This window comes from Solanum stenotomum, chromosome 3 (genome assembly GCF_019186545.1).
Source record: "Solanum stenotomum isolate F172 chromosome 3, ASM1918654v1, whole genome shotgun sequence".
NCBI lineage: Eukaryota > Viridiplantae > Streptophyta > Magnoliopsida > Solanales > Solanaceae > Solanum > Solanum stenotomum.
Genome location: NC_064284.1, coordinates 498,284 through 524,031, shown reverse-complemented (window position 1 = coordinate 524,031; position 25,748 = coordinate 498,284). Strand labels below are relative to the sequence as shown.

The 25,748-nt window shown below is 37.0% G+C and overlaps 3 protein-coding genes across 3 annotated transcripts; 1 reads left to right on the top strand and 2 right to left on the bottom strand.

Annotated features, from left to right (window-relative positions):
* Positions 1-125: 125 nt before the first annotated feature.
* On the bottom strand, positions 126-11,432 carry LOC125857662 (mannosyl-oligosaccharide 1,2-alpha-mannosidase MNS1-like). Its single transcript, XM_049537267.1, has 14 exons — positions 10,907-11,432; positions 10,543-10,811; positions 10,255-10,446; positions 8,559-8,677; positions 7,610-7,675; positions 7,324-7,495; positions 6,728-6,817; positions 6,261-6,385; positions 6,008-6,073; positions 4,072-4,180; positions 3,876-3,974; positions 3,212-3,292; positions 2,933-3,103; positions 126-749 (listed from the first exon to the last, which is right to left on the bottom strand). The coding sequence occupies exons 1-14, from the start codon at positions 11,430-11,432 to the stop codon at positions 498-500; spliced, it is 2,337 nt and encodes a 778-aa protein (XP_049393224.1). The 3' UTR covers positions 126-497.
* Positions 11,433-15,066: 3,634 nt separating this feature from the next.
* On the top strand, positions 15,067-16,894 carry LOC125857661 (uncharacterized). Its single transcript, XM_049537266.1, has 4 exons — positions 15,067-15,160; positions 15,562-15,590; positions 15,686-16,534; positions 16,666-16,894. Exons 1-3 carry the CDS (start codon positions 15,067-15,069, stop codon positions 16,511-16,513), a joined length of 951 nt encoding a protein of 316 aa, XP_049393223.1. The 3' UTR covers positions 16,514-16,534; positions 16,666-16,894.
* Positions 16,895-17,920: 1,026 nt separating this feature from the next.
* Positions 17,921-25,453, bottom strand: LOC125857407 (26S proteasome regulatory subunit 10B homolog A-like). The gene is made up of 10 exons (XM_049536988.1): positions 25,254-25,453; positions 20,511-20,630; positions 19,931-20,064; positions 19,675-19,836; positions 19,468-19,554; positions 19,295-19,381; positions 19,063-19,200; positions 18,582-18,773; positions 18,408-18,506; positions 17,921-18,322 (listed from the first exon to the last, which is right to left on the bottom strand). Exons 1-10 carry the CDS (start codon positions 25,354-25,356, stop codon positions 18,248-18,250), a joined length of 1,197 nt encoding a protein of 398 aa, XP_049392945.1. The 5' UTR covers positions 25,357-25,453; the 3' UTR covers positions 17,921-18,247.
* Between the last annotated feature and the right edge of the window lie 295 nt (positions 25,454-25,748).

Here is a 25,748-nt window from a genome sequence, read left to right as displayed (position 1 = left end):
ACTCTTAAGATAACTGAGAATTGTATGGCTTCTTGGTTAGAAAAATAAACCAAACCATACCATAGCCAAGCGTGATATCGTTTGAAAATGTCTAATTGATGAATCTAACTACAGAGACATGTAACTAACAAAAACGTATATATCGGATATATATAGTGTCACAGAGATATTACATTCACAAATTCAGATACATATAAGAGATAAATCTCTAGGGAAAAGGATTGTGAGAGTAGCAAGTTGCTCATCGACCCCAAAAATGTAGAGCTGCCAGCCAAAAAGAAAAATTATCCTCTACGGTACACCCCAATTTAAGAGGTGAACCTAAATTTGCTATGCTACATACAACTACTGCTCCATGTTAGAGCATTTTATAAACTACAAAGTATAGCAATACATCCAGCCAATCTGGGAGTGCACATCCTTCCTTCACCTCAAATGCAAGATTAACATGGACTTTCTTGGTGAGTCGATCCCATTATAATTAATCAACAGCTCGATTAATGATGAACACGAAATCGACCTTCTTTCCTGGTTCGCAACTGCCTATCTGATTCTTGGCTTCCACCTGACCTTCCAGAACTCACAGCCCGATCATTCCGGGTAACAATTTTTATGGGGTGGGCTTCTGTATTGAAAACCCACTCATCAAGGGGGATAACTGACGAGGGAGAGAAAAGAAGATACAGATATTTAAGAGTCTCGGCAAGAAAGAAGCTTTGCATCATATTGTCTTTGACACCAGTGTTTACCTGGGGAAAACCGGCAAAAATGTGTTAAAACAAATACATGAAATTAGAACCAAATTTATTGATACCCTTTGAAAAACAGGAAAAGCAATCACCCTAATGATTGCAAGCACAAAACCCTGAGTTCAAGAGGTTCTCAATGACTTTTGACTGCTGACCATGAGCAGCAATAGAATTGGAAAAAAACAGAGCAGTAATAGAAATTGAAAAAAAACAGAGCAGTAATAGAGATTGAAAAACAGAACAGCAATAGAGATTGAAAAACAGAGTAGCAACAGAAATTGAAAAAAAAAAAAAAGCAGCAATAAAAATATAGAAAAAAACACAGCAGCAACCAAAAATAAAAAAAAAACAGTAGCAGAGCAGTCGAAGCCTCGCAGAGAAGAAGAGAAGAAGAGAACTTACAGCAGTGGCAGCCTTGCAGCAATAAAAATATAGAAAAAAACACAGCAGCAACCAAAAATAGAAAAAAAAAACAATCGCAGAGCAGCCGCAGCCTCGCAGAGAAGAAGAGAACTTGCAGCAGTCGCAGCAGTCCAAAGAAAATATTTGAAGTCGCGAAAGGAGGTATTGTGAAGTTGCGAAAGAAGATTTCAGAAATTAAAAAAAAAACCTTCAATTTTTTTCTAAGAAACCCTAATTAGCGCCTTTTTCAAATTAAGCGTGCCTTATCTCGCTTTTTCTTTTCTTGCGCTTATCGCTTCAATTGTAGAAGCGATTGCTTTTTGAATGTCGCCTTGTTTCCGGGAAGAAAAGCGCAGGGGCTGCGCTTCGCCTCGCCTTGCGCTTTAAGCTCGCTTTTTCTCGCTTTTTATAACACTTATTGATCTACAAGGAATGGAGTCAAGTTCTAGCTGTGCCTGAACAAATTTAGCTTCAAATAGGAGAAGATGCAACGAAAATACTGAGATAATCTATAAAATATGGTAGCTTTGAATTTGAGCTTCAAGTGGGAGAAGATAAAGATCAGAGGCAGCAAGAAAACAAAAAGGGGTTCTCAGCTAGCTCAATGTTGCTCTTTGCTTACAATTTACAATTGTGGATGGTGGACTGGCAAACGTAGACCTTTTCAAAGGTTACTTACTTCGTTCTTCATTAATATTATAGTTGCTCAATAAATCAAATTTGAAGCCTGCATGATATTAAAGAACAGTAGAAGTCGGATAATTTGTAAAAAAACACCAAGTTCAAAGGCGAGCTGGTGTTTACAAAAGAAAAGTATCAACTAGGAGTACCAGGTTTTCTATCAAACAATACAACATACCCAATAATCCCACAAGTGGGTTTACTATCAAACAATAGCATAAAAAATCACATGCACATATGTTCATCTCAATCATCAATATTAAAATCTAGGGAGAATCAAGACTTCAAATGGCCTTGGAAGCAAATCTGGAGAGTCAAAGTGCCACAAAAAGCGGCATGCTTCACCTGGCTGCTAGCCAATGAAGCAGTTCTAACATTGGACAATGTGGCCAAGAGAGGTATATCTCTATGCAACAGATGCTCCTTATGTGGTAAGGATACAGAGACAGTAAAACACCTCTTTCTACACTGCAATTTCACTGACCAACTGTGGCAGATTTTCCTTAATCTCAGAGGCATTTCCTGGAGTATGCCTAGCAAGATTGATGAGACTCTTTTCAGTTGGGAGGAGGCTGGAGTTGGGGCTACAAACAGAGAAAGATGGAGGATGATCCCTGCTTATATATGGTGGACTATATGGAGAGAGAGAAATGATAGACGTTTTGAAAATAGGAACAACAACCTGCAGGAAGTCAAGCTTAAATGTATTTAGTTGTTCTGTTTTTGGTGTATAAATGTCTACTCCAATGAGACTGAGTCAATCAAAGATGTTTTAGGGTCCATCTAGTTCCTGGTTTAGTATTGGAAAGACTAATCTTTTTCTTCTTTTTTGTAAATATGGTTTTTCAGTACTACCTAAGTACTGACTGAAATACAAATGCAACTAGTGTCAAAAATCATCAATATTAAAATCCAATAAAAAGAATGTATTTAATGAGGGGAGACGAGTTTTTGCAAAGAACACGAGAAATAGCAGCAGTTTCTTAATGTCCAGAAACAGAATAAAAAATGCAGTATTTGAAGGCATTTAAAGGAAGAAGATAATGGAGGACTAGATACTAGCTCAAGTTAAAATTTAAAAGAATTGAGTTTGTGCTTACATCTTTAAGTCCAACATATCCAGACTCTACCCTTGAGTTCTTTTCAAATGCTTGAAATATGTTCCAACCCCACTCTTGGTATGTCTTGTTTCCTGTTAAACGCCAGAGGTAAAACAGTGACTCAACTGTCTCTGGCCTTAATATGTTCCATGATGTGCCCACACTCATATCCTGAAGAGTATTAAACAGGAAGAACAATTAAAGTAAACACTAATCAGTTATCACCATAAGCAAACAACAAAAACAAATATCATCCTGAACTAAACTGAAAACACTGACTTGGCCATCATTAAAAAAATAGTTCTCTCCTGCCAATTTTGTAGGTGTTGACTGGTAAAAGTTATAGCAAGTCCAAGCAAGCTGCAAGAGAACGTTAGGATATTCAGCAAAATAGAAAGCAATACTAGAACTTTCTGACAAAAAGAAACAGCACTGCAGTCATTAAAAGCTCCTATAGATTGAGCCCACCGATACTCTGGGCATTCCTATGATGTGAAAGGCAAGTTAAATCATAGAAAGCAAGCACACTTAAGAGTCACTAACGTTTTGGTCTTATCTCGTACTTACCCTTCAGCACCCCCAGCTAAATTTAACAGTCAATGGAAGTGAACATCCGATGGTATGCGAGCATTGCCCAGAGCCCACCATGGCTAATGCTCAAAGTTGAACTAAAACGTAAAACTTTTTCAACAGAGATCACCTCTCAAATCAATTAATCAGTTACTAAACCTCAAACACAAACTACTTCTTTTGAGAATGGTAACTTGTATATTACTACAAAAGAAATAAACAGCACTAGGGCCGTGCCAAGCCATATTTACAAGAAATCAAACCCAAACTAGTAAGAGTTGACTATGTGAATCCTCTGTATCCATTCCAATAATAAATAAGGGTTCACTAAACCTAGATGTGCTCTAGGTGATGCTCTGTAAGTTAACAATACCTCCTCAGCCAGTGATAAGAACTTCTGAGCCTCATCAGGGCTATAACCAGATGATCCTAAAGCTAACATTCCAGGAGCAAAGCATGCAAGTTCATCCATCTGCACAAAATCCAACGGGTAAATAAAAGTATAAAACAGAGTCAAGAACTTAACACATCTCGGTCTCCCCAAATATATGCAAAAGCATGTACATCACCTTGTCATTTATGGAACTTCCCATCTTCTCACCAAGATATGCAAAAGACGAAGGGGTCGTCCTCCGGACCAAGCTTACAAGACCTTTCATTGATGTCTCCCACATTTTCCTGTTTGCAGAATTAGTGGAAGAATTATATTGAGGAGCACAGAGGAATGAAAACTTTGTAGAAGAAATATAAGAAAGTTAAACAAAATCATATGAACAAGTATCAAATAATAAAATAAAATCATTTCATATTTCAAAACATATCAAGTCTCAGAAAGGCTGATATTTTTTTTATAAAGGTCTCAGAAAGGCTAATATGCATCAAACATTATTCTTTTCCGCATCAGAGGTCCCTCTTTGTTCTAGCTAAGCACTTATAATATTACAATCTTCTCACTATAACCAATTTCATCTTCTGCATCCTAGCACCAGAAAAAGATAGGATTCAAGGAAAGACCAACCACCTAAAAACAAATTTCAGTAGTAACTAGTACTCAAAGCTCTTCAGATTAGACACTTCAAGTTCAAACTCCCGTAAAATTTACTTAAAACTTCCAATTAAACGAAGAGTCTAAGGAGCATAACAAAGTTTAATACTCCAGCTACCTCACTTTGACTACTGTAATGTGCTTGGAAAGGAACTTAATAAAACGTTTTTGAAGCTTGCAACCAGTAAATAAATACATGTGAAAAAAAAAGTATAAATCTGTAAAAGATCAAAACATTAATGTAAAGTAGCAAGATAAATTTTCTAAGCACTGTTACAATAGGTGAAGCCAAGCTCTTCAAGCGGTAGCTTTGACACTAAGTGAAAAGATCAGTTTTAGGAGAGTGATATAAAACTAGTACTCCCTCCGTTTCAATTTGGTTGTCTGGTTTTGACTTGGCATGACATTTAAGAAAGTAAAGAAGACTTTTGAATCTTGTGGTTTTAAACTAAAGATATATAGCATATATCAAAATGTTCTTTAATCTTGTGGTCTTTAAACATGTCATGTGGAAAGTTGGAATTAAAGAGTTGTTGAAAGAGGCATTCTTTTTTTTTTTTTTTTTGGAAATTGGTAACTTAAAGAGGCATTCTTTTCAAAGCTGACTAAAAAGGAAAGTAAGACAAACAAATTGAAACGAAGGGAGCAGTAACTTTAATAACTAAAGTTATAATGATACGTATTTTGAGGCCATTGCTGGATAAAGCATTCTAATCCCCGGTTATCTAATGTGCTTCCATAAAATCTTGTAGAGTGATGGAAAAAACATTAATCATTTGTTCAGGTCTGACTGAAATATCATCAAAAGTCCCTGCTAGCTTCAATTTAGGTGTATTTGCTGCTGTACTCAAGTCCGATATCATGTAATCACAACAATTATGTGGACTACTTGGAGAGAAAGAAATAAGAGAACTTTAATATAGAGAAGGACTATGTACATCTAAGGAATAGCTTTATATCCCTGATTTCCTTTTGGTGCACCCATGAGATCCCTGTAGGTATAGAAAACTGGATGCCGTTTCATATCTTTTTGTCAGATTTTCTACTATTTGGTATACTCCTGGTATGCAGATGTTTAATGCCATTGTATTATAAAATTTTATTACTTGATGAAAAAAAAAAACAAAGAAATCATGCATTCACAGAGATATCATATTTCATTTCTTTCAATTTTAAATCCTCGTTACAAATTTTCTTGGGTTCCTTGCTCTTGGGTTTCCTACTTGAAAATCTATAAATTCTCCAAATATGTTAACATTGTCAAAGAATATTTATATGCATTTGCACAATGCATGATCAAAGATTTGATTTCAAACTGATGTTAAGTATTGGAACAGTAATATATGCACTTACACCTACAAGAACCATAAAGTGAAATACTGGATGGACTGAATTGAAAGCTTTAAAAGGACAACAATATCTGAAGTGAAAATAGACAGAAGTAAACTTAAGCTGCTTACCTATAATGACTCACAGCAGCAGTTCTGTTTCCTTGTATCCAGACCTTGAGTAAATATTCATAAAAGCTGAAACAAAAAAATTATTATATTAACTTTTTATGAAAAGAAAACATGGAGGATCTAAATGCCAATTCACAAATGTATAATGAAGGTTCTCCCCCATTTTATTTTTTTCTTTTGGGGAAAAATACTACTACTCAATCAGGTTTTCACAGGGGTCATTCTGGAATGGACAAACAAAGGGGTCATTTACCTGTCACCCATAGCGCCAAATGTTATAGCTGAGTATGATGTTGTGCCTTTATGTGGATTAATGTATATTGGAAGCAAACCATCATCTGGAAAAGTTCTGTTAAGTTCTAAGATGACATTCTCCACCTGAAACAGGAATATACACCTTTAATCACTGTTGATTATATAATTAAATAATAAAAGTGTACTTTCTAACAGCTTGAGCTTTTAGATGATATGGTCACACACTTCAATATTGTACCATAACAGGAGGAGATCTAAGATCGAATCTCACCATCACCCATTAGCAAAAAGAAATTCAACATGCTTGGACTATGAAAAAAAAAAGAGCCACACAAATTCAACAAAAACCACGAGGAGACTGTCCAACAATCTGTAGCTTAATCAGTTAACGTGGTAGCAATTTTCTATCATAGTTCTTTGAGAACATGAATTAATTTGTATTTTAAGAAATTTTCTCAAGCATACCTTTTGTTGATATTTTCGGTCTCCTGTCCTCTGTGAAAGAGCAATAAACTCAAGCTGCTCAGTACCAGAATCTGCCAGGATACTATCACCCTGAGAGCAAAGAGCGAAATAATTTCAAAAAAAAAAAAACTCACAAACCACCCTCTGGAAAAATACATGTTTCCACAACTATAAGCAATATGTGACATCTGCCAACAGAAAGATCACTATAAGATCAGTCAATGTGCTTTGCACAAAGGGCAAGAATAGAAGTTCTTGAAAAGAAAGAGGAGAGGTGATGCAGGGAGAGAGTGGAAATACGAAGAGAAGCATACTAAATGTTCTTTGAGCATATTACAAGGGAACTTCAAGAGACTCCTTCGTTCAGGCACCTCCCAATAGATAGATACTCTTCTCCTATGCCGGGTTCCTTCCACAATCTTCACGGAACATAAGAATCCGGAAAACCAAATCTTATAACTTGCCACACAGTATTAATCACGCCCACCCTCAAATCTATTTTTGGGGATAACTAATCCCTCCATCCTCTTGCCAGAAGATATTGTTGTACTATCACAAGGGGAACTTAGGTGCAATATATTAAAGTTCAAACTTACCCCTGTCCACCCAGGGTTATGTGGATTCCCATGAGCCAAGTTGATAATGTTGTAAGGGATGCCAGATTCGGTATTCCATGCAGGCAACAATCTGTCAGCAATGTCTTGAGCCTTATCAAGGAAAAGCTTATCACCAGATAGATCATATGTACTAAGAAGCCCACCGACAACCCTGAGTGGTTGAAAAACATAATTAACCAACCGAGAATCAAAGTTCCATATTATTGAAGCTGCGAAAGGATAAGGACAACTAATTAAAAACTCATAGTAAACCTTATAAAGCAACCTTATGGTTGTCTCAAAAACACTTGCATCATAGTTCTTGTTGAAATCCAAGGAGTTTGCAACCCATCTGTCATCAGTAAATCATTAGCCACTGTTAGCCATGTGGAATAGTTCAACACAACATAACCAGTGTGTTACGTGGAACAATTCATTGGAAATAATTACATATGGAAGTTTATATACCTTACTGCCTAATATGCAAAACAATTCAATAAATTAAAGCAAGTATGCTTAAGGAAAATGGAAGTGATGAAATTAGCTCTTCAAGATTTGGCAAAGGTCAAGATGCCAGGCATCAAATCCATAAATAAAAGGAAAAGCAAGCAAAACGAGGGAAAGGGGATGGAATGGGAAACGTAAATGGAAAATTGAGAACTCTTGACCAATTGCAGATGCACTTTTACTTTAAAATAGTGACAACACACAGTACCTTGCTTTTGACAATCTTCACTATATTTTAGTTCAACATTAACAATTTTCACTTTTTTGGTGTCTGCCAAAACACCAAATAAAACCTGCCTTTTAATTATTAAATTAGGCCTTCTTAAGAAAAAAACAAAACGCAACGCCTTTGTCGCCTTGCCTTGCCGCGTCGCCACTCGCCTTTTTTATCTTGCCTTGCCTCGCCAGGAATAGGTGACCAGGCCTCGCCTTGCCTTGCCTCTCACCAAAGGCGATAAGGTGGTCGCCTTTCACAACACTGTTCTGGTCTGATGATAAAACAAGGACTACAAGTAATACACAGAAAATTATCCTGCTTGTATGTACAGCGGGGCGGTCGCAGTAGAAGATGGTACCATTTTGGACAAGTAGCTGATAGTCACAATTGTACAACCAAGAACAATGACAAAATTACAATATTCTTAAATCTGATATCCAGAGGTGATACTGGTTCCTAACTATATAGGAAAAGAAAGATGATTCTAGAGGAGACATGAGAACAAACTCACTTTCTAGCTCTCTGAAACTGCTCATCCAAGCCCATGATATATAGTGTGTCAAGAGAATCTATCAAGGTTGCTCCAAGACCACCAAAACTGTCAACACCATTCTTTGTTTGCGGCTGGCATTAAATATTTTCAGCATATTAGTTAAGTAATTTTACAGAAGTGCAGTAAAGAAGTAGTGTAAGAAGTACGAAGCACATAGCAGAAACCAACTGCAGAATCAAGGCAAGTTTCCACTCCTAAATATATTCAATTTTATGAACAAAATAATAAGGATATGTCCAACAGATTTCATGCAATCATTTCCTTTCTGATTTTCAATAAATTATAGTTCATGATCAAGAAGAGAAAAAGAGAGAGTAAACTATGATTGCATACAAGGCGATACTATTTCCTTCCATAGGTAAATATTTTTTTTGGTTAAATCATATCACCAAAGAAAGTGCTGATTATGCAAATAACAAAAGTCAGTTGCATCTTAGACTTCAAGGGAAGTAAGAGAAGTATCTATTTTCATATACATATAGTTCTTTTACGAACAATAATTCATACACATATAATTAACAAAAGTAGCAGCAAAGCCGGGTAGAAAAAAATGTTTATCAATGTCCAAGTCTATCTTTTCATGAACAGCTAGATGACTTTATCGATAACAGACAGGTGCAGCATAAAGCAGACCTCTTTTGAGAGATATAACTTCACAGTTGGGTGAGAAGTATGTGGGAAGAAAAATGGGTGATATTTGATTGCATTACTTTGGGACCAGATGCATGGGGAGCATGAGGGGTAAGTACTTTGGGACCTCACATTCAAGAGAAATCTACAAACCAGAGACGGAAGAGTATCAAAGGTTGCTGGAGCTACTTTACATTCAAATCAGGTTCAACCTTTTTTACTCATGAAGGTGGGCACTTGAGAAGCAATGGTATGTTCATGGTCAAATCTCTCCATCAGAGCTTGCTTGTGAAAGAGGAGACACTTTCCACATCTTTCAATTTGGATTCATGGGGCGCCTAGAAAGGTGTTTTTCTTAATACAGATTGCAGTAAGGAGAGCGATTCTAACAGCCGAAATTTGAGGAAGAGAAATATCACTTCTGTTAGTTGGTGTTATATGTGCAAGTGCTCAGGTGAAGAAGTTGATCATCTCTTGGTGCATTGTTTTTTTTTTGAGAAAGTTAACATTTTATAGACAACAATACACCAATGGTGTATTTCAATAGTAATTACATCAGGAGTATACAGTAAGCAAAACCAAAAGATCTATCATTTATACCCCTCCTAAACTATCTAAAATGTGAGTAATAGCCTCCACCTCTTTGGGGAGGACATGATTACACCAAAAATAAGGGGTTGTAAGACGGTTCAACTTCAAACTCTGGAAAGGGATGCTCTTGTTTTCGAAGCATCTCTGGTTCCTTTCCTTCCAAATTGTCCACCAGATGCAAGCAGGGACAATCTTCCATCTCTCCTTGTGACCTGAGGTACTCCCTTCTCTATTCCAGCACGCTAGAAAATCTGAGGTGTGTCTTGGCATGGACCAACTGATTCCCCTCAAATTCAAAAAGACCTGCCACAATTTCTCTGTCACTCTGCAATGGAGGAAGAGATGGTTTGTTGTCTCTGTTTCTATTTCACAAAAAAAAACACTTGGAGCATAACTGTCTTCCCCTTTTCATTAGATTGTCCTGAGTTAGTACTGCTTCCCTAGCTACCAACCAGGTGAAACAAGCCACCTTGTGAGGAACATTAATTTTCCATATCTTCCAAGGCCATGGTAACAACATTTCAGCTGGCCTGTCAAAATGTCTATAAGCTGATTTTATTGTGAACTTCCCATTGTTGGCCCTCAACCATTGTAAACTGTCCTCCTTTGTGTCAAGGTTATTTGCCTGCTCCAAAGACTTGTAAAAATTTACTAATTTGTCTATTTCTCAGTCATTCAACCTTCTCCTAAAAGATAGGTTCCATCATTGGTTGTCTTTGACTTCTGCAACTGTTGCTTCCTTCTGTTGGTTCAGATTATAAATCTCAGGATGCAGCTGTGTCAGAGAGTTTTGTCCAACCCACACATCATTCCAGAAGAATGTCTTCCTTCCATTTCCTATATCAATTTTTGAATGTCTCCATATTTTAGGCCACAAATTCCTGATTGTTCTCCATAAACCAACCCCATAAGGGCTTCTAACTTCCTTTGTAGTCCATGAGTCCTCCATTGCATATCTGGAGATTATAACATCTTTCCACAAACCTTGTTCTACAGAAGCAAATCTCCACAACCACTTCAAAAGGAGACTCTGGTTTTGAACTTTGAGATTCTTTGTGCCTATTCCCCCTCTTTTTTTTAATCACCACTTCCCATTTCACCAGATGATATTTCCTTCCCCCCCTCTCCATTTCCTTGCCATAAAAAGTTTCTCCTGATGGATTCTAACTTCTTTAAAACACTCTCTGGCATAGGGAATAAAGACATCATGTAGGTTGGCATAGCATCAAGCACACTATTAATTAGTGTCAATCTTCCATCCAAGGATAGGTATTGACTTCTCCAATTTACTAGCTTTTTTTCACACTTCTCCACCATTGTATTCCATATGTTCTTTGATTTACTGTTTGCACCTAGAGGCATCCCTAGGTAAGTGGTAGGCATTTCTCCCACTTTACCTCCTAAGATGCCAGCCAATCTGTTGATTTCTGGGACTTCATTCACTGGGTAGACAAAACTTTTGCTCCAGTTTATATGTAGTCCAAAAACAGCTTCAAACAATATAAATATGACTCTTAGATGCTTTGGTTGATCTTCCTCTGCACCACAAAACACTAGTGTCATCAACATACTACAACTGGGAGATAGATAAACCCCTGGTGTCACTATCATTCGTCTAGAAACCTCTGATCATGTTGTTTGATTGTGTTGTTTTCAACATGCCACTTAGTCCTCCCATAGCTAGGATAAAAAGGAAGAGGGAGAGGGGACCCTTGCCTTAATCCTCTTTCAGAGGGACAGAAACCAGATGGGGTACCATTTATTAGAGCTGAGAATTTGATTGTTCTCACACAATACTTCAAACAATTTATCCACCTATTTCCAAAGCCTATCCTCCCTAGTGTGTACCACATAAAGTCCCAGTTGAGGTGATCATAGGCCTTTTCTATGTCCAACTTACATAGAATCCCAGGAATTTTAGTTATTTTCCTCATATCTACACATTCATTGGCTATAAGTATGGCATCCATGATCTGCCTGCCCTTAATGAATGCCAATTGATGTGTATCCACCAGCTTTGACATCACTTTCTTGAGTCTTTCTGTTAGGATCTTGGATATGATCTTGTAGACACTGCTAATCAGGCTGATGGGCCTGAAGTCCTTCAATTTTGTTGCCCCTATCTTTTTTGGGATCAAAGCTATAAATGTAGCATTGAAATTTTTTTCAAAATAACCTTGACTATGGAAGTTCTGAATGGCTGCTATCACCTCTACCTTCACCACATCCCGTATGAAAAAAGCCATGGTAAAACCATCTGGACCAGGAGCCTTGTCTCCTGCACATTAAAAAATGCATTCTTTAATTTCTTGTTCTCCAAATTGACTATGAAGAAAGAGGTTGTCTTCTTCATTGAGCACAACTTGTTCTCTGGGGCTGAATTGGGACCTCCACTGTTCATTTGGTAGAAACCTGTGATCTCCTCCCTAATTATTGTTGAGTCTGTGACATTAGTTCCATTAATCAGAAGACTGTCAATGTTGTTGTATCTCTTGCGACTGTTTGTTGTTCTGTGGAAAAACTTTGTGTTTTTGTCACCTTCTTTCAACCATATATCCCTGGAACTTTGCCTCCATGCTACTTTTTCTCTTTTTGCCACTTCCTCAAACTCTACTGACAGGACAGCCTGCAGATATGATTCATCTTCAGACAAGCACCTTTGTTCCTGGATTATATCTAACTCATAAAGCTTATTTAAGATGTTCTGTTTCTGTAACATGCCTATCTCCTTTTCTCCAAGTAAAGCTGCCACCTATGAGTGGTGGATCTACTAATTCTATGTCCTCAATGAAATCTAAAAAATCCTCCATGGCTTTGGTGATTCTGTTACAATTCTTCTTCTTAGAAGGGAACCTCACAACATTGAAATCCCCTGCAATCACCCAAGGGCCATTAAATAGACTCCTTACTGCTCCTAGTCCCCCCCAAACCTCTTCCCTTTCCTCTCTGTTGTTTGGAGCATAGACACCTAAAAGGTGCCAGCTGAAATTTTGTGTTTTCCCCTAAATCTTACAGTAATACAGTAAGCCCCTACCTCACAAACTTCTCCCTCCCATAGGTTGTTGTCCCATAGAATGATAATCTCTTCTTTGGTACCTCTGCTTCCAATTGTGTGTGATTTACCCCTCTATTCGCCCATAGTTCTTTAATTGTCTCCCTTATATCACCTCTTAATTTAGATTCCTGAAAACAGTAGACATCTGCCCTCCATTTGTGTACCATGTTCTTGGTCATCAGCCTTTTCCCAGGATCATTGAGGCCTCTCACATTCCATGACACTATGTTAACCTTCATTAAGATTGCTCACAAAACACCCCCCTCTACTTCTTGTTCCAAAGTTAATGAAATTGTTGCTTGGTTCCAGGTTTTTAAGCTCCTCTAAAATCTTTTCTTTTGGAGTCATTGGCACTATTGCCCCTGATATCTCATCTATTACTTGTCTTTTGCCATCGATTTTCATGAACAATTACAAAGCCGCCTCCTCACAGCCTTGAAAGTGGACTCCAAATTCCTTACTCAGTTCAATTATATTCTGTTGAACCCACATGGGAATCGTTTTCTCAGATTCTGTTGTGCCTTCACCCACTGTTGAGTTTATAGGTAAAATATCCTCTACTGTGTCATCCTTCTCTTCCTTCTCTTCCAACTGTAAATTCTCCCCCGCTTGTGTAGCGAAGTTCTCCTTGTCGTCCATCTGGATTATAGACATCGCATCATCATCACTTTGCTCTTCGGCCAGGTCGAGACCATTGTAAGCCTCTACGATGGTTCCTGGGTTGTTTACTAACTTATCTTCCAAACCCATTAACAATAGATTATTAACTTTTATCTCAATTTGGACTGGGTTTGAAGTCTTTGTTACATTAGGCCCAACCCTGTTGTTGTAATTTCTGCTGAACTGGGCCAATGGGTCCAGGCCCAACCTTTCTTTGTCCTTTGTTTGATTTTTAAGTGGAAAGTCACGTGTTAGGGTTAGTGTTTCAAAAAAAATTGAACAACCCACGTGTTCCTCTGTTTGTATAGTTGTTTCCAGTACGGATAAAGACTTTTCAGAGCCCAGTATTATCTGTTGGTTTGAAGACTTGCCCACTGGATCAGTTCCGGCGATCTCCTTCTTTTCTCCGGCATAAAATCTCACCGGCGCCTCATTCCAGATTTGGATGAAGTACCTAGTTCCTTTGAATTCGATTCTCACTTCCTTCGGGATGCTATTTCCCCAACCCTTCACTAGAATTCTTGCCCATTTTAAATGATTCCGAAGTTTTGTCTCCTCCTCCGTACTTATCCACCCTCCGCAAAAATCCCCTACTGCCTTAAAAACCTTTTCTGACCACAAGTGTAGAGGCAAACCTACCAGTCTGATCCATGTCTGCTTGATGGTTGCTTTATATTGAACAACACCTACAGTTGGAGTCCACCATTAGAGTTGCAGGGCCTGTTTCTTCCAAAACCAGCTACCTCTCAGAGCATGTTCTGCTTCTTTCATAGAGGCGAACTCGAAGAGGAAATAATTTTTACCCATGTCGTAAATGTTCAGACCATGGGCTTGATTCCAGTTCAAGTTAGCCCATCTGCGAACCTCAGAGAGAGTCGGGATTTCAGACCCATTGGTTAAAACCTGACCATAGAGGCTCCTGCTCAAAGGTTCATTGAGCGATAGCTTGGATTCAACCTCAATGCGGATTACATCTCCCTCTTGCTTTGTGGTCGCAACATCTATCCCTCTGGAAGTCCATTTACTTTTCCTGACTGTTCCAGCATAAGGAATCTCCTTATCAATCAATGTGGAAATTCTACTAGTTGTCTTTGTAGCTTTGTCATAAATGAACCTCTCTATTTTATTAGCCACATCCCACCAACCTACATTGAATGTTGTTTCTGGGACAATTAATACTGCTCTGTTTCTGCCTTGTATACTGATTATACTAATATATCTCCCCCCATTGTTGAAATTTCTTGCACAGAATAGCTGCGTAGATAGTTCCTGTCGTTTCCATCTGCATACACTATTGCCTTTGACCTTTGAAGCTTCGTTGAGAGTCCTACACAGCCATTCCATTGTTTTCTGGCTAAAACTTGCCCTGCTCATCCTCTTTCTTCCACGTTCAGTCCAGTCGTACCAGTTTTCTCCTCGAGATGTCAAAAGATTTGAATCCCATGGTAAAATAGATTATGTCACTTTCCATGGTAGAGATCGAAGAGAGAAAGAAAAAGGTGTTAGTTAACACGTAAGGTGGTAACCAGGATGAAGAAAGAAATCTTTTCCGGTGCCGAGGCCACCGGAAGGGGTGGTTCTACCCTCCTAGTAAGTAGGAGAGAGAACTATCTCGGTTCCAAAGGCATTGTTCTATGATTTTGATTCTTCTGGCCTTCTTGATTTGATGAAATTTTTACAGCATATCATATGGTAGAAGTCTTCTACTGACTCATCATATCTTTATTGGAGGCCATTTACCCCAAAGATAGATTGCGTTCTTTTATATACCCTATTATATGTTTTTGTTTTGCACCCTGATGATACTGTTTGTTAAGGGATTTTTTTTGGTACGATTTTGATGTGTAAATTGCTATGGAAGCCATAACCATTATTCACTTATCTTTTAAATGTAAGTATAACAAAACATTTTATTTTCCCTCTTCTCCTTAGATTCTATATACTATGAAAATATAAGTAGCCCTTTATGGATGGAAATCATATGTTTGTTTGGAAAATGACTATTATTATTTTTGGCCTTTGCAGATCCCTTGGCTGAGAGGAATTCCACCGAGGTAATAACAGCGCATTTTACTTATTTCTGAAGACAATTTCATGGCATATTTATGAGTTTTTGACATTCCTGCTTTCTTTTGTTTGTGATAATTAGGTTAAAGAATTCGCTGGTTCATCAGCACTTTCATTCCCCTCTCCTGTAAAGCTATATCCATCTGCTCCCTCTGTTTCTTCTTTATCATCGCGTGGCCAGCTGCCTACTGCTAGCTTTACTCCATGTTTGCCTCACCATTCTTCAGCGCACCAAGTTTCCGATGGCCGCCGTGTACCAGGGCTGAAGTCACCTACATTTTCATCTTCTTTTGTGCTCCTCCCTGGTTGGAGTAATGATTCAACTAGGGGCTCTCATGGTGGATCATCAGATGGTTGGTCAGTTCCTGACCTGGCAAATCCTCGTCGAGACAGGTGGTCATTTGATAGTGAATCCTTTGGTTTCCATCGTGAAAGGGCTACTACTAGCCGAGGTTCTGGGTCATCTTCGTTCGATCTCCAAACCTGTGGCATATGTGCAAAGCTATTGAATGAACTTGCTGTTGCTGTTCTAGTTTGCGGCCATGTTTTCCATGCTGAGTGCTTGGAGAATATGACATCTGAAATCAATAGGTATGACCCAGCTTGCCCTGTCTGTACTTTTGGGGAGAAGCAGGCCTTGAAGATATATGAAAAAGCAAAAGCTAAGATAGAATTGAACTCTAGAAAGAGATTTCGAAACAGGATTGTTGACAGTGATATTAGTGGCAATCTTGCTCGGTTCGAGCGTCAGAAAAGTAGTGCTCATGAAGGAGGGTGGAGCTCCAGTTCCAGTATGAAGAGCCCTTCAAAGAGGCCCTTCCTACGACATTATTTCTCCTTTGGTTCAAAGGGATCAAGTCCTTCAACTCGGAGAAGGGGGTTTTCCTGGACAAGATCTAACAAGAAGTAGGTTTCTATATGGACATAAAAGGTAAGGAAATTCCTTTAGACATTGCTCCCTTCTTGTTTACATCGTCGGTTTTCAGTGGATTTCTGATAGATGTTAATCCAAATCCCATACTCTTGTCTGACAAATGGTTTACATTGCATTCACTTGTGCAGATAACCATGGGTATGCTCTCAGCAGTCATGATCTTGATGGTGGAAATGCAATGCATTCGCAGGCAAGTTATACATTGTAAAAAAATGGGAAGAATACAAGGTGGATGATTAATTTGTTAAATAGGAAAGAAGATGCAAATTGAAGATAGTTGTTGTTTCAGTGTATGTTCTGTTGGGTTACATACATGTCAAGCCCATGAAAAATTGTCCTGAAGATTTTATATATATGATGCTTAAAAGTGCTCATCTCTATTGCCTATATAGTAGTAGATATTTGGTGTTCTACTCATTGCTTAAGAGTAGCATCAGCCCTTGTATAACTTTGTATTTATTTGAGTCAGTTAGAGCGCCTAATACTCCATTTATCAGCAACTGTGAATGTCATGACACCTTAAAAGGATTGGTTATTGCTCTTATAGAGTACTCAAGTTGAAGTAGCGACTTCAAGCTGGACATGATTGGTTATTGCTTGAAGTTGACTAATTTCCGGAGCAAGCCTATCATGTCCAGCTTGAAATGGACTAATAATTTTTGGTAGACTGAGCATTTTAGGGTTCATTTGGTAGTTGGTAGTAATTAAGTAGGGGTATTAGTTATTCCATCTTATATCATGCGTATTAATTTTATACATTAAACAACTTATTTACTAACTCGCTATTAAACATGGTATAATTTGTACGAAAAATAATACTACATGAACAAGTTTTGTGTTTTTACTAGCTACCAAATGACCTAATTGTGTCAGAGAATCGAAAGCAAGCTCTAATATCACTGATAAGGGGTTCTTTCATATTGAGTATAAATTTACAAAGGGAAACGAGTTTGCCTAAAGAACAAATGAAAGAATTGTTGTTGAACAAAGAAAGTTTCTTGATGTTTTAGAATCCAAACTTTTATTAAAATTCCAGAAATAACTCCTTAAACAGTGGGTAAGTATATATTCTAATATGTAAGTGACTTCAATTTGAGCTAAAAAAGAAATCACTCTAATAGGTTAAGACATTATTTTTTGCTACTATCCTTTTCTCCATTGTTGAAGTCTATTGTATCTCTTTTCCATACTTGAATTGATATGTTTTATTCAAGTCAAAAATCTATCGAAAACAATCTTTCTAACTTAATAAAGTAGGAATAAAGTTACATACACATCATCACCATCCTCAGACCCGACTTGTAAAATTACACTGGTATGTTGTAGTAAATTTTCACGCACATTTGATATGCTGTGTGAAAGTGAAGCTGAAGGTCTTTGCTATATCAAATATCTAACATGATTTCATAATTCAATCGCACGAACTGCATTGCGCAAATTATATCAAATACTCTGTCCAATCTTTCACCTTACCATCCATAACAAACTATAAAGGAAAAAAGTCTAACAAAGCATCCGCATTCTGCGTCAAACAAAACAGTTGACCATGTGCCGAATGCTCTCTTAAAACTTGCTTTTTACATGATTCCAGAGGATGAACAATACAAGTATATGTAACTACAATTGCAAAGCAAGTAGCCAGACTAAGATTGTGGAACAGTCCAATAGCTCCTTTGAGGTTTGGTTATATCACACAATGGCAAAAATCCCTCACTCCTTGCCAAAATCGGCAGTATAGTGCACACTTGATTCAAGTTTCTTTGCTTCATTCAGTTTCCTTGCAGCCTGTAAATAAATATTCAAACTTTGACTCAGAATCTGCATTACCCTCCAACTAGCCAACAGCTTGTAAAAGAAGAACCAGACGTACCTTCATGAAATCCTCATGCATGACATAATCACGCTCTGCACGTACTGCTGATATACCAGCTTCAGTGCACACATTTCGAAGATCAGCCCCATTAAAACCCTGAGGAGAAACAGATTGTCAAAACTCCGCTTAGGCAACACAAGCAAACTAATTTTCATAGAATCACTAGCACACCTCAGCAAGCTTAACAACAGCTTCATAATCAATGTCACCATGTTTAGCAATTCCAGCAGCATGAATCTTGAGAATCTCAATTCTTGATAGTTCATTAGGCAAGGGTATTTCTATCTTTCTATCTAACCGACCAGGGCGAAGAAGAGCTGGGTCCAAAACATCTGGCCTGTTTGTTGCCATAATCATTTTTACCTGCAAGCAGAATAAACATTAACTACTTAGCATCGATGTATTTTTTACTTCAAAAAGAAAAGCAGAAAGCCAGAAGATCACAGTAGTCAAAGCTAAACTCAAGCAATCTTCTCTTTCTTTTTAGTATGTATCTATATGATAGACAATCAAGTTTTGAGGAATTATCCTTCTTTTAGAATCCAAGAAACAAGAACTGCAAGGGACAAGTATGCACACCATAGATCATAAATCTATAGAAATTCCCATTATATAGCTTCTTAGAGATATATAATTAAGATCAACTTAAGACCTTTCCAATATGGTCAAATCCATCCAACTGATTAAGCAACTCCATGAGCGTTCTCTGAATTTCACGATCTGCACTTGTTCCCTCGCTAAATCGACGTCCACCAATTGCATCAATCTCATCCATGAAAATGATGCAAGGCTTTACACAGACAAAAACTATCAGTACATTTTGAGGCAGTACCAGCAGTGGTTCACTGGATTTAGTATACCCAGGATGTTTTTGAAGTCCTTACTTGGTGATCACGAGCATAATTAAACATTTCCCGGATTAATCTCGCACTCTCACCTATGTATTTATCAATAATGGCACTTGATACTACCTGCATTTTTCACCAACTATAAATAAATACTGATATTATGAAATACTTTGAAAAGGGAGGAAATAACCAAAACCTCTACTATTCACCTTTAAGAAATTGGCATCAATGTTGCTAGCAATTGCCCTGGCTAACAAGGTCTTGCCAGTCCCAGGAGGCCCATAGAGAAGAACACCCTGAGACGGACAAACTTGGTAGCATCAGAAGAAACTAAAAGTATCAGCAATTTCAACTATGCAAGCACCATGAAAAATGCAGAGACACAAGAATATGGTCAATTATATTAAACAAGTCACCTTTGGAGGCTTAATTCCAACACGGAGGAAAAGTTCAGGGTTCATCAGAGGTAGTTCTATTGATTCTCTCAGCTCTCTGATCTGATCTGACAGTCCACCCACAGCAGAGTAGCTTATATTGCCAGGCTCTTCATGAAGCATATTATACACCAGAGGATTAACCTGTCATAATAAACTCAAGATAAGGAACTCAGGGAGGGACAAATATGATAATGCTCTACAAGTTCCCAATACTAGCACAGAAATAACCACTAACTTCACGTGGGAGTGCCCTCATGATTGTAAGAGTCGTCATATCAAGAACCACTCTAGTGCCAGAAGTTAGATTTTCCTTATCCACTGTACTGCAACAGCCAACCAAATACCTTGGACCAATGGCTTTAACTATCACTGAAAAATACATGTTTTAAATTAATCCAAAAAATTACTTCAACTTGTTAATAGCAACGTAAAACCGGGTCAACAGAATAATTCCTAATAGAATGCAATATGAAGATGGATAACTAGTAAATATGGTATCATGGTTCATAGCTAAGAGAAGAAAAATGAATATGGATAAATAGTATGTACAGACAATGTACGCATGATTAAAACCTATGAACAGCACCACTTGTCACTAGCTCACTGCCATCTTTGCAGCACAAACCATAATGTTACATCTAGAAATAGACTTCTTCTCTAGGTAAAAGAATAAGGGTTCGTATTCAGGGTCTCACTTCATTATATATGTTTTTAATTTTTAATTTTTGGGAGGTGGGGAATTTTACTCCTTAAAATCCATAGATCTCAAAAAAAATGACGATAAACAACGGAAATACGAGAAAAGAATGTATTACCGCATTTGTTATCTAGAGGCCGGAGCACTTCACCTATGATCTGCCCAATGCTCTGAAGCGACTTCAAATCATCTTCTGTTTTACCATATTCCTTTTTGGCCGCACGCAAATTTTCTCTCACTGTGTACAATTTTACAACCAGCATCAGTTATACAACAATTGAACACAGAAAGACAATAGATATATAGCGAAGGTTGCTAGCACTTGGACAGAAAATTGTTTGGCATCCTATATAAAAAGAAACAAAATAAATAGATAAAATCAGTGACCATAACGGAAATAATAATGGTGACAGCATAATTAACTATCACAAAGCAGACTCATTGCTTTGAGTTTTCATTTCTCAATTCGTGATGTAAGATGTGCACTGTTTGTCAATGCTAAACAGCTAAGGATTTAGGTTATAGATGATATACCGATTGAAGCGCATACAATAAGCTCTCATTTTGACTGATATGGAAGTAGTACAAAACAGAGTTACAGACAAAACCATAATCACTGGCTTATCAGAAATTTTACCGCAGACGATTATAAAGAATACTTAATAAGTCAATCAAGAATCATAACAAAGAAAGCAAATTATTTGAATAAATAAATCTAAGCAAAGAAGGTAATGATCCCCCTTAAAATACTTGAATAGATCTTTACACTACAATGGTGATGTCTGATGGCATCTTATGATGAAGTCATCACAACTCTACCTCAATAGTGCAGGACCCTTTGAGAATAAGGAGTAAAGAAAAGCGAAGAAGATAAGCATAAATGAGAAAATAACTAGGAAAAGAAGAAAAACCATAAAAAGTAACCCCAAACAGAGGTATTGGAGTGAACTGCCCAAAAGGAATCTACCCAGGGGGATGTGTATACCGTGTATGTTTGAAATACTGATAAGAAAACTCCCAATACCGATGAATTCAATAATAAGTAGAACACACAAAATAAGGTTAAGGTTCTCTAATCACCTATCCCCATCCAAAATTCTTGTTCCAAAAGGCCTCCTTAGTCCTAAACAAAGTTAAAAACCTTAAAGAATTTAGCCAACTTGTCATAGATATTTGGACAAGGCTTAAAGCTCATAGATACTTCCGGAAAAGAGTTTCTATTTTTTCCTCTTTTTTCAAGAAAAATTGTGACACAGTATAGCTTTCCAAGACTTGATAATCATTCATGTTTTTTTAATCAAGGACTTAATAATCATTCATGTTTGATGTTCTAAAGTATTAATAATCAAATGCATAATTAAAAAACAGAAGAAAATACTCATAATTGATACAGCATTTTGTGTTTACTGTGTCTCTTGATCTTTCAATACTACTTTATGTTTATAGTTGCTTTCACAATTAAAACTAGTTCCTCAAGTGTTGAAAACTTTTACTCAGGAAAATATTATCTCTTAACTTGCCATTTCCTAGTAGAAATACGGTGCCTCAAATTTTTTACTAGTGAAACATTCGCTTTGATCTTTCTTGGCATGGTTACAAACGTACATGTTTCTCCCAAACCATAAAACTGATTTTCTCATTCAGCCAAAACGTTTTTGATTCTTCGTTCAGTTTCTCCTTTCTTCAAATAGGTAAAGAAAGCAATGCTATTTCCATTTGAAAATCTTACTGCCTATGGGAGGCATCATTTGCAGTAGTCCTTTCAAAATGATAGGTTTCAATTATGTTGTAGTATATCTAAATTAACAATGATTACCATTTGCAACCTGTACTCGAACTAGTTAAGAAGCACTAGCACTGATACCCTATGGTGTAGAGCTGCATTCCAGTAAATGAGCTTAAATCAAACACAGTGGAAAACCAAAAAAAAATACATTGGGTAACCTTATCAACTGTTTCCACATACAAAGGTTACATAGACTTATGATGTTGCTTCATAGGTCAAGAGATAAATTTGAGGTCCAACTGTGAGAAGTTTTTGGTAAGGAAAACTATGTAGCAATGTTTCTGATTTCTAAGATTCTTTCATAAAGATAAAATACAGCTACGAATTACACAGGAAGGAATAACTTAAGATTTGTAGTTTTGAGAAGTTGTGATGTCCTTTTACACCAAGTCATGAACTCGGTACAAAGAAAAATGTTTCTGATAAGGCAGGAAAACATGTAGTCATTCTTCTTAATTATAAGATGCTTTAATAAACAGAAAATACGCTACGTGTTGAATGTCATCGGTTAAAAATTAAACTTTAAATTCGTTTGCAAGTTGTAGGACAAAAATAAAGCTTTCCATCATTAGCTCATTATTACAAGAGAAAGTTACAGAAATTGAAATTGAAAATCCTTCTAATTGAACATGAATTCACTACTGAGCTTGGAAAGTTATTGTTGTAAGCTAGTAGATGCTTGTTAACCAGACAACCACATAAATGACACTTCAATTTATTTTGTTTTGGTGACCGTGGGGTCCAGGCCAGCTTTCGCACACCTCAGCTGATTACATGGATACCTTCCACCTCCCACCAGCAACATGTCTCAAAACAGATAGGAAGAAATCACCTAATGTTTTTGTCCCTGTTGGGAATTGAACCTGAGACCTCATGGTGCTCAATTCACATATCATTGACCACTACTAGGCTACACTTCAAATTGACTTGTCTATGAACAAGAATAGAGCTTAGTGCTCACTATCTTTAGTTCATTGTTCAGAAACTACAAAGTCAAGTGAATCAGTGTTGTTAAATATTAAAATGCGTGTACATTCACGATTTGTAGCACATTAATGGAAGAAAGCAACTTACCTTGTATGATATAGAAACTAATTACTTACGTTACTACAAGTCGTCGAGATTCCAATATAATGAATCTTTGTGATGTATAGTCAACAACTAATCCAACAAGAATTATTCTTCTTTTCTCTTTTCACATGGTATCAAAGCCTCTAACATTTTGTTAAAACCTAGGTAGAAAGAAGTTAGCCATTTGCTAACCAGAAGAAAGTGAAAGCATTTGTTGAATGACAAACATCCAACGACAAAAACAACAAAGGACCCTAGAGATCTTCACACCATACAGTTGCTTTCATTATGCATTGCTCTAAACCAAACTATGATCTTTCATTTCTTTTTTTCTTACCTTAAAGGTGTGTTTGTTGGAAAATATTTTTCAATTTCTCCATGCTTATGATGAATTTTGGAAAACATATGCTTTCACAAAACAGGTTCCTTAAAATTAATAATAAAGAAGACTTCCCCGGTAGAAGTAGAAAAACAAGTTCCATATGAAGCATTCTACAGTGATTGTCTCCTCCCCACCCTCCAACACATCCCATCCCTATTTCCACCCCACTTCCCCCCACCCCACCCCATAGCCCTCATCCCCATCCCCACCAACCCCACCCCATCTCTATAGTATTTATGTAGATTATATACACATGTTTTTGAGGATAACATTTTTGTTACACACCAAACACAAGAAAGTAAGTAAGAAAATCACTTATTTTCTAGGAAAGCATTTTCCTTCGTTCCAAACACACCATAATCATTGTTTTATCCCTACAAAAAGCAATCATAGCATAAGTGCATGGACATATTCATAGCATTGCGAGAAACACCACATATAACCCACTAAAACAAGCCTGAGGGTGGTTTCAATATAACTAAGCTCTGCAGGAATTAGTAATTTTTTACATCATGACTTAATCAAGGGATTATCAACTCAAACGCCTCTTAGGTCCACCCACATACTATCTATCCTTCCCTGCTTACCCTCAAGAAACCAAAAATTAGTAAGGCCTAAAAATCGCTGTATCTAAGCAAGGGATTATCAACTCAAACGCCTCTTAGATTTTTTATGAGTTGGCAATAACTTAATTTCTCCTCTATCTCTTTCTTCTTCATTTCTCTTCCACATTTCTGGTAACAGGAGCTTCTCTTGTTACAATTATCAAGTAAAAACACCTCTTTATGTGTATATAGAGATGATACTAGAACTCCTTTTTATCCTGTTATAGTTTAGAGGATCGATCCTATATTTCAGTAGCTGGCAATCTAAAAGATAAGTTATGTACACCGCAGTTTCATAGGCATCAATCCCAGACTTTTTCTATAAAAAGTACATATATGTAGTATGTAGATACATGTATACACACATATATATAATGTGTGCATGCATTCACTGCCTATAAATTCTCGATTAGCTTCTGTTGTTACAATTATCAACTTAAAACGCCTCTTATGAGTATATAGAGATGATATTAGCACTCCTTTTATCCTGTTATAGTTTAGAGGATCGATCCACTATTAAGTTATGTACACCGCAGTTTAACACAAGCTAAACGTACATATGTGTAGTATATAGATACACGTATAAACACACACACACACACACACACACAATATATATATATATATATATATATATATATATTTATAATGTGTGCACGAATTCACTGCCTATAAATCCTCGATTAGCTTCTGTTGTTACAATCATCAACTAAAAACGTCTCTTATGTGTGTATAGAGATGATAGTAGAACTCCTTTTATCCTGTTATAGTTTAGATGATCGATCCAATATTTCAGTAGCTGGTAAGCTAAAAGATAAGTTATGTACACTACCGTTTCAGAAGCAAGCTAAACGTACATATATGTAGTATGTAGATACATGTATAAACACATTTATATGTAATGTGTGCACGCATTCACTGCCTGTAAATCATAGATTATCTTGTGTTCATCGGGTAACCAAAATGAAGTTCAGAATTCCGGAAGAGTAGGGTTTTGAGATTTTTAGAGAATTTTACCTGCCCATACCTGAGCATCTAGCTCCTTCTGCTGGAGTAGCCTTTTCCGGAAGTCAGCATGTGCCGTACGGCGGCGGAGGACATCTTCCGACTCGCTCGTCATCGGAATATTCTCAATCACCTTGCCTAAATTCAAATGACTTGAAGAAAACGAAACAGGAATAGTGTGATCTTTTACTCTTCTCTTCTTCAAAATGAAGAAGTGGAGGTAGCAATTGAGTGGGCTTATGCTAAATTGTGACTTTATTGAAAGCCCAATAATATCAAAACACTTGAAACATTAAGAATTAAGAGAAAATCATATCCAAATTTTGAGATTGTTTAAAGGAATTTTGAGTTGATTGAGAGGGGGGAAAAGTTGTATATTTTACTGTATCAACAATGTATAAAAATGTATATATACATTTCTAATATATAATTATATCACTATTTATATAACGGAAAAGGGTCAAAATTATCCTTAAACTATCTTAAATAACTTAAATATACCCTTAA

Bases quoted from the DNA above. Each gene is read 5' to 3' on its own strand.
- LOC125857662 (XM_049537267.1), bottom strand. From the start codon at position 11,432: ATGATAGTGACACCAGGGGTTTATCTATCTCCCAGTTGTAGTATGTTG. The intron at 10,812-10,906 runs GTGATTAAAAAA...TTGCTTCTGTAG, and splicing joins ATCTGGTGAAATGGGAAGTG to AACAAGGTTTGTGGAAAGAT. The intron at 3,975-4,071 runs GTGATGTACATG...GATTTTGTGCAG, and splicing joins GAAGTTCCATAAATGACAAG to ATGGATGAACTTGCATGCTT.
- LOC125857661 (XM_049537266.1), top strand. From the start codon at position 15,067: ATGAAGAAAGAAATCTTTTCCGGTGCCGAGGCCACCGGAAGGGGTGGT. The intron at 15,161-15,561 runs GCATTGTTCTAT...TGGCCTTTGCAG, and splicing joins GAACTATCTCGGTTCCAAAG to ATCCCTTGGCTGAGAGGAAT. The intron at 15,591-15,685 runs GTAATAACAGCG...TGTGATAATTAG, and splicing joins CTGAGAGGAATTCCACCGAG to GTTAAAGAATTCGCTGGTTC.
- LOC125857407 (XM_049536988.1), bottom strand. From the start codon at position 25,356: ATGACGAGCGAGTCGGAAGATGTCCTCCGCCGCCGTACGGCACATGCT. The intron at 20,631-25,253 runs GTAAAATTCTCT...AATTGTACACAG, and splicing joins AGATGCTCAGGTATGGGCAG to TGAGAGAAAATTTGCGTGCG. The intron at 18,507-18,581 runs GTGTGCTAGTGA...GTTTCTCCTCAG, and splicing joins CTGTTGTTAAGCTTGCTGAG to GGTTTTAATGGGGCTGATCT.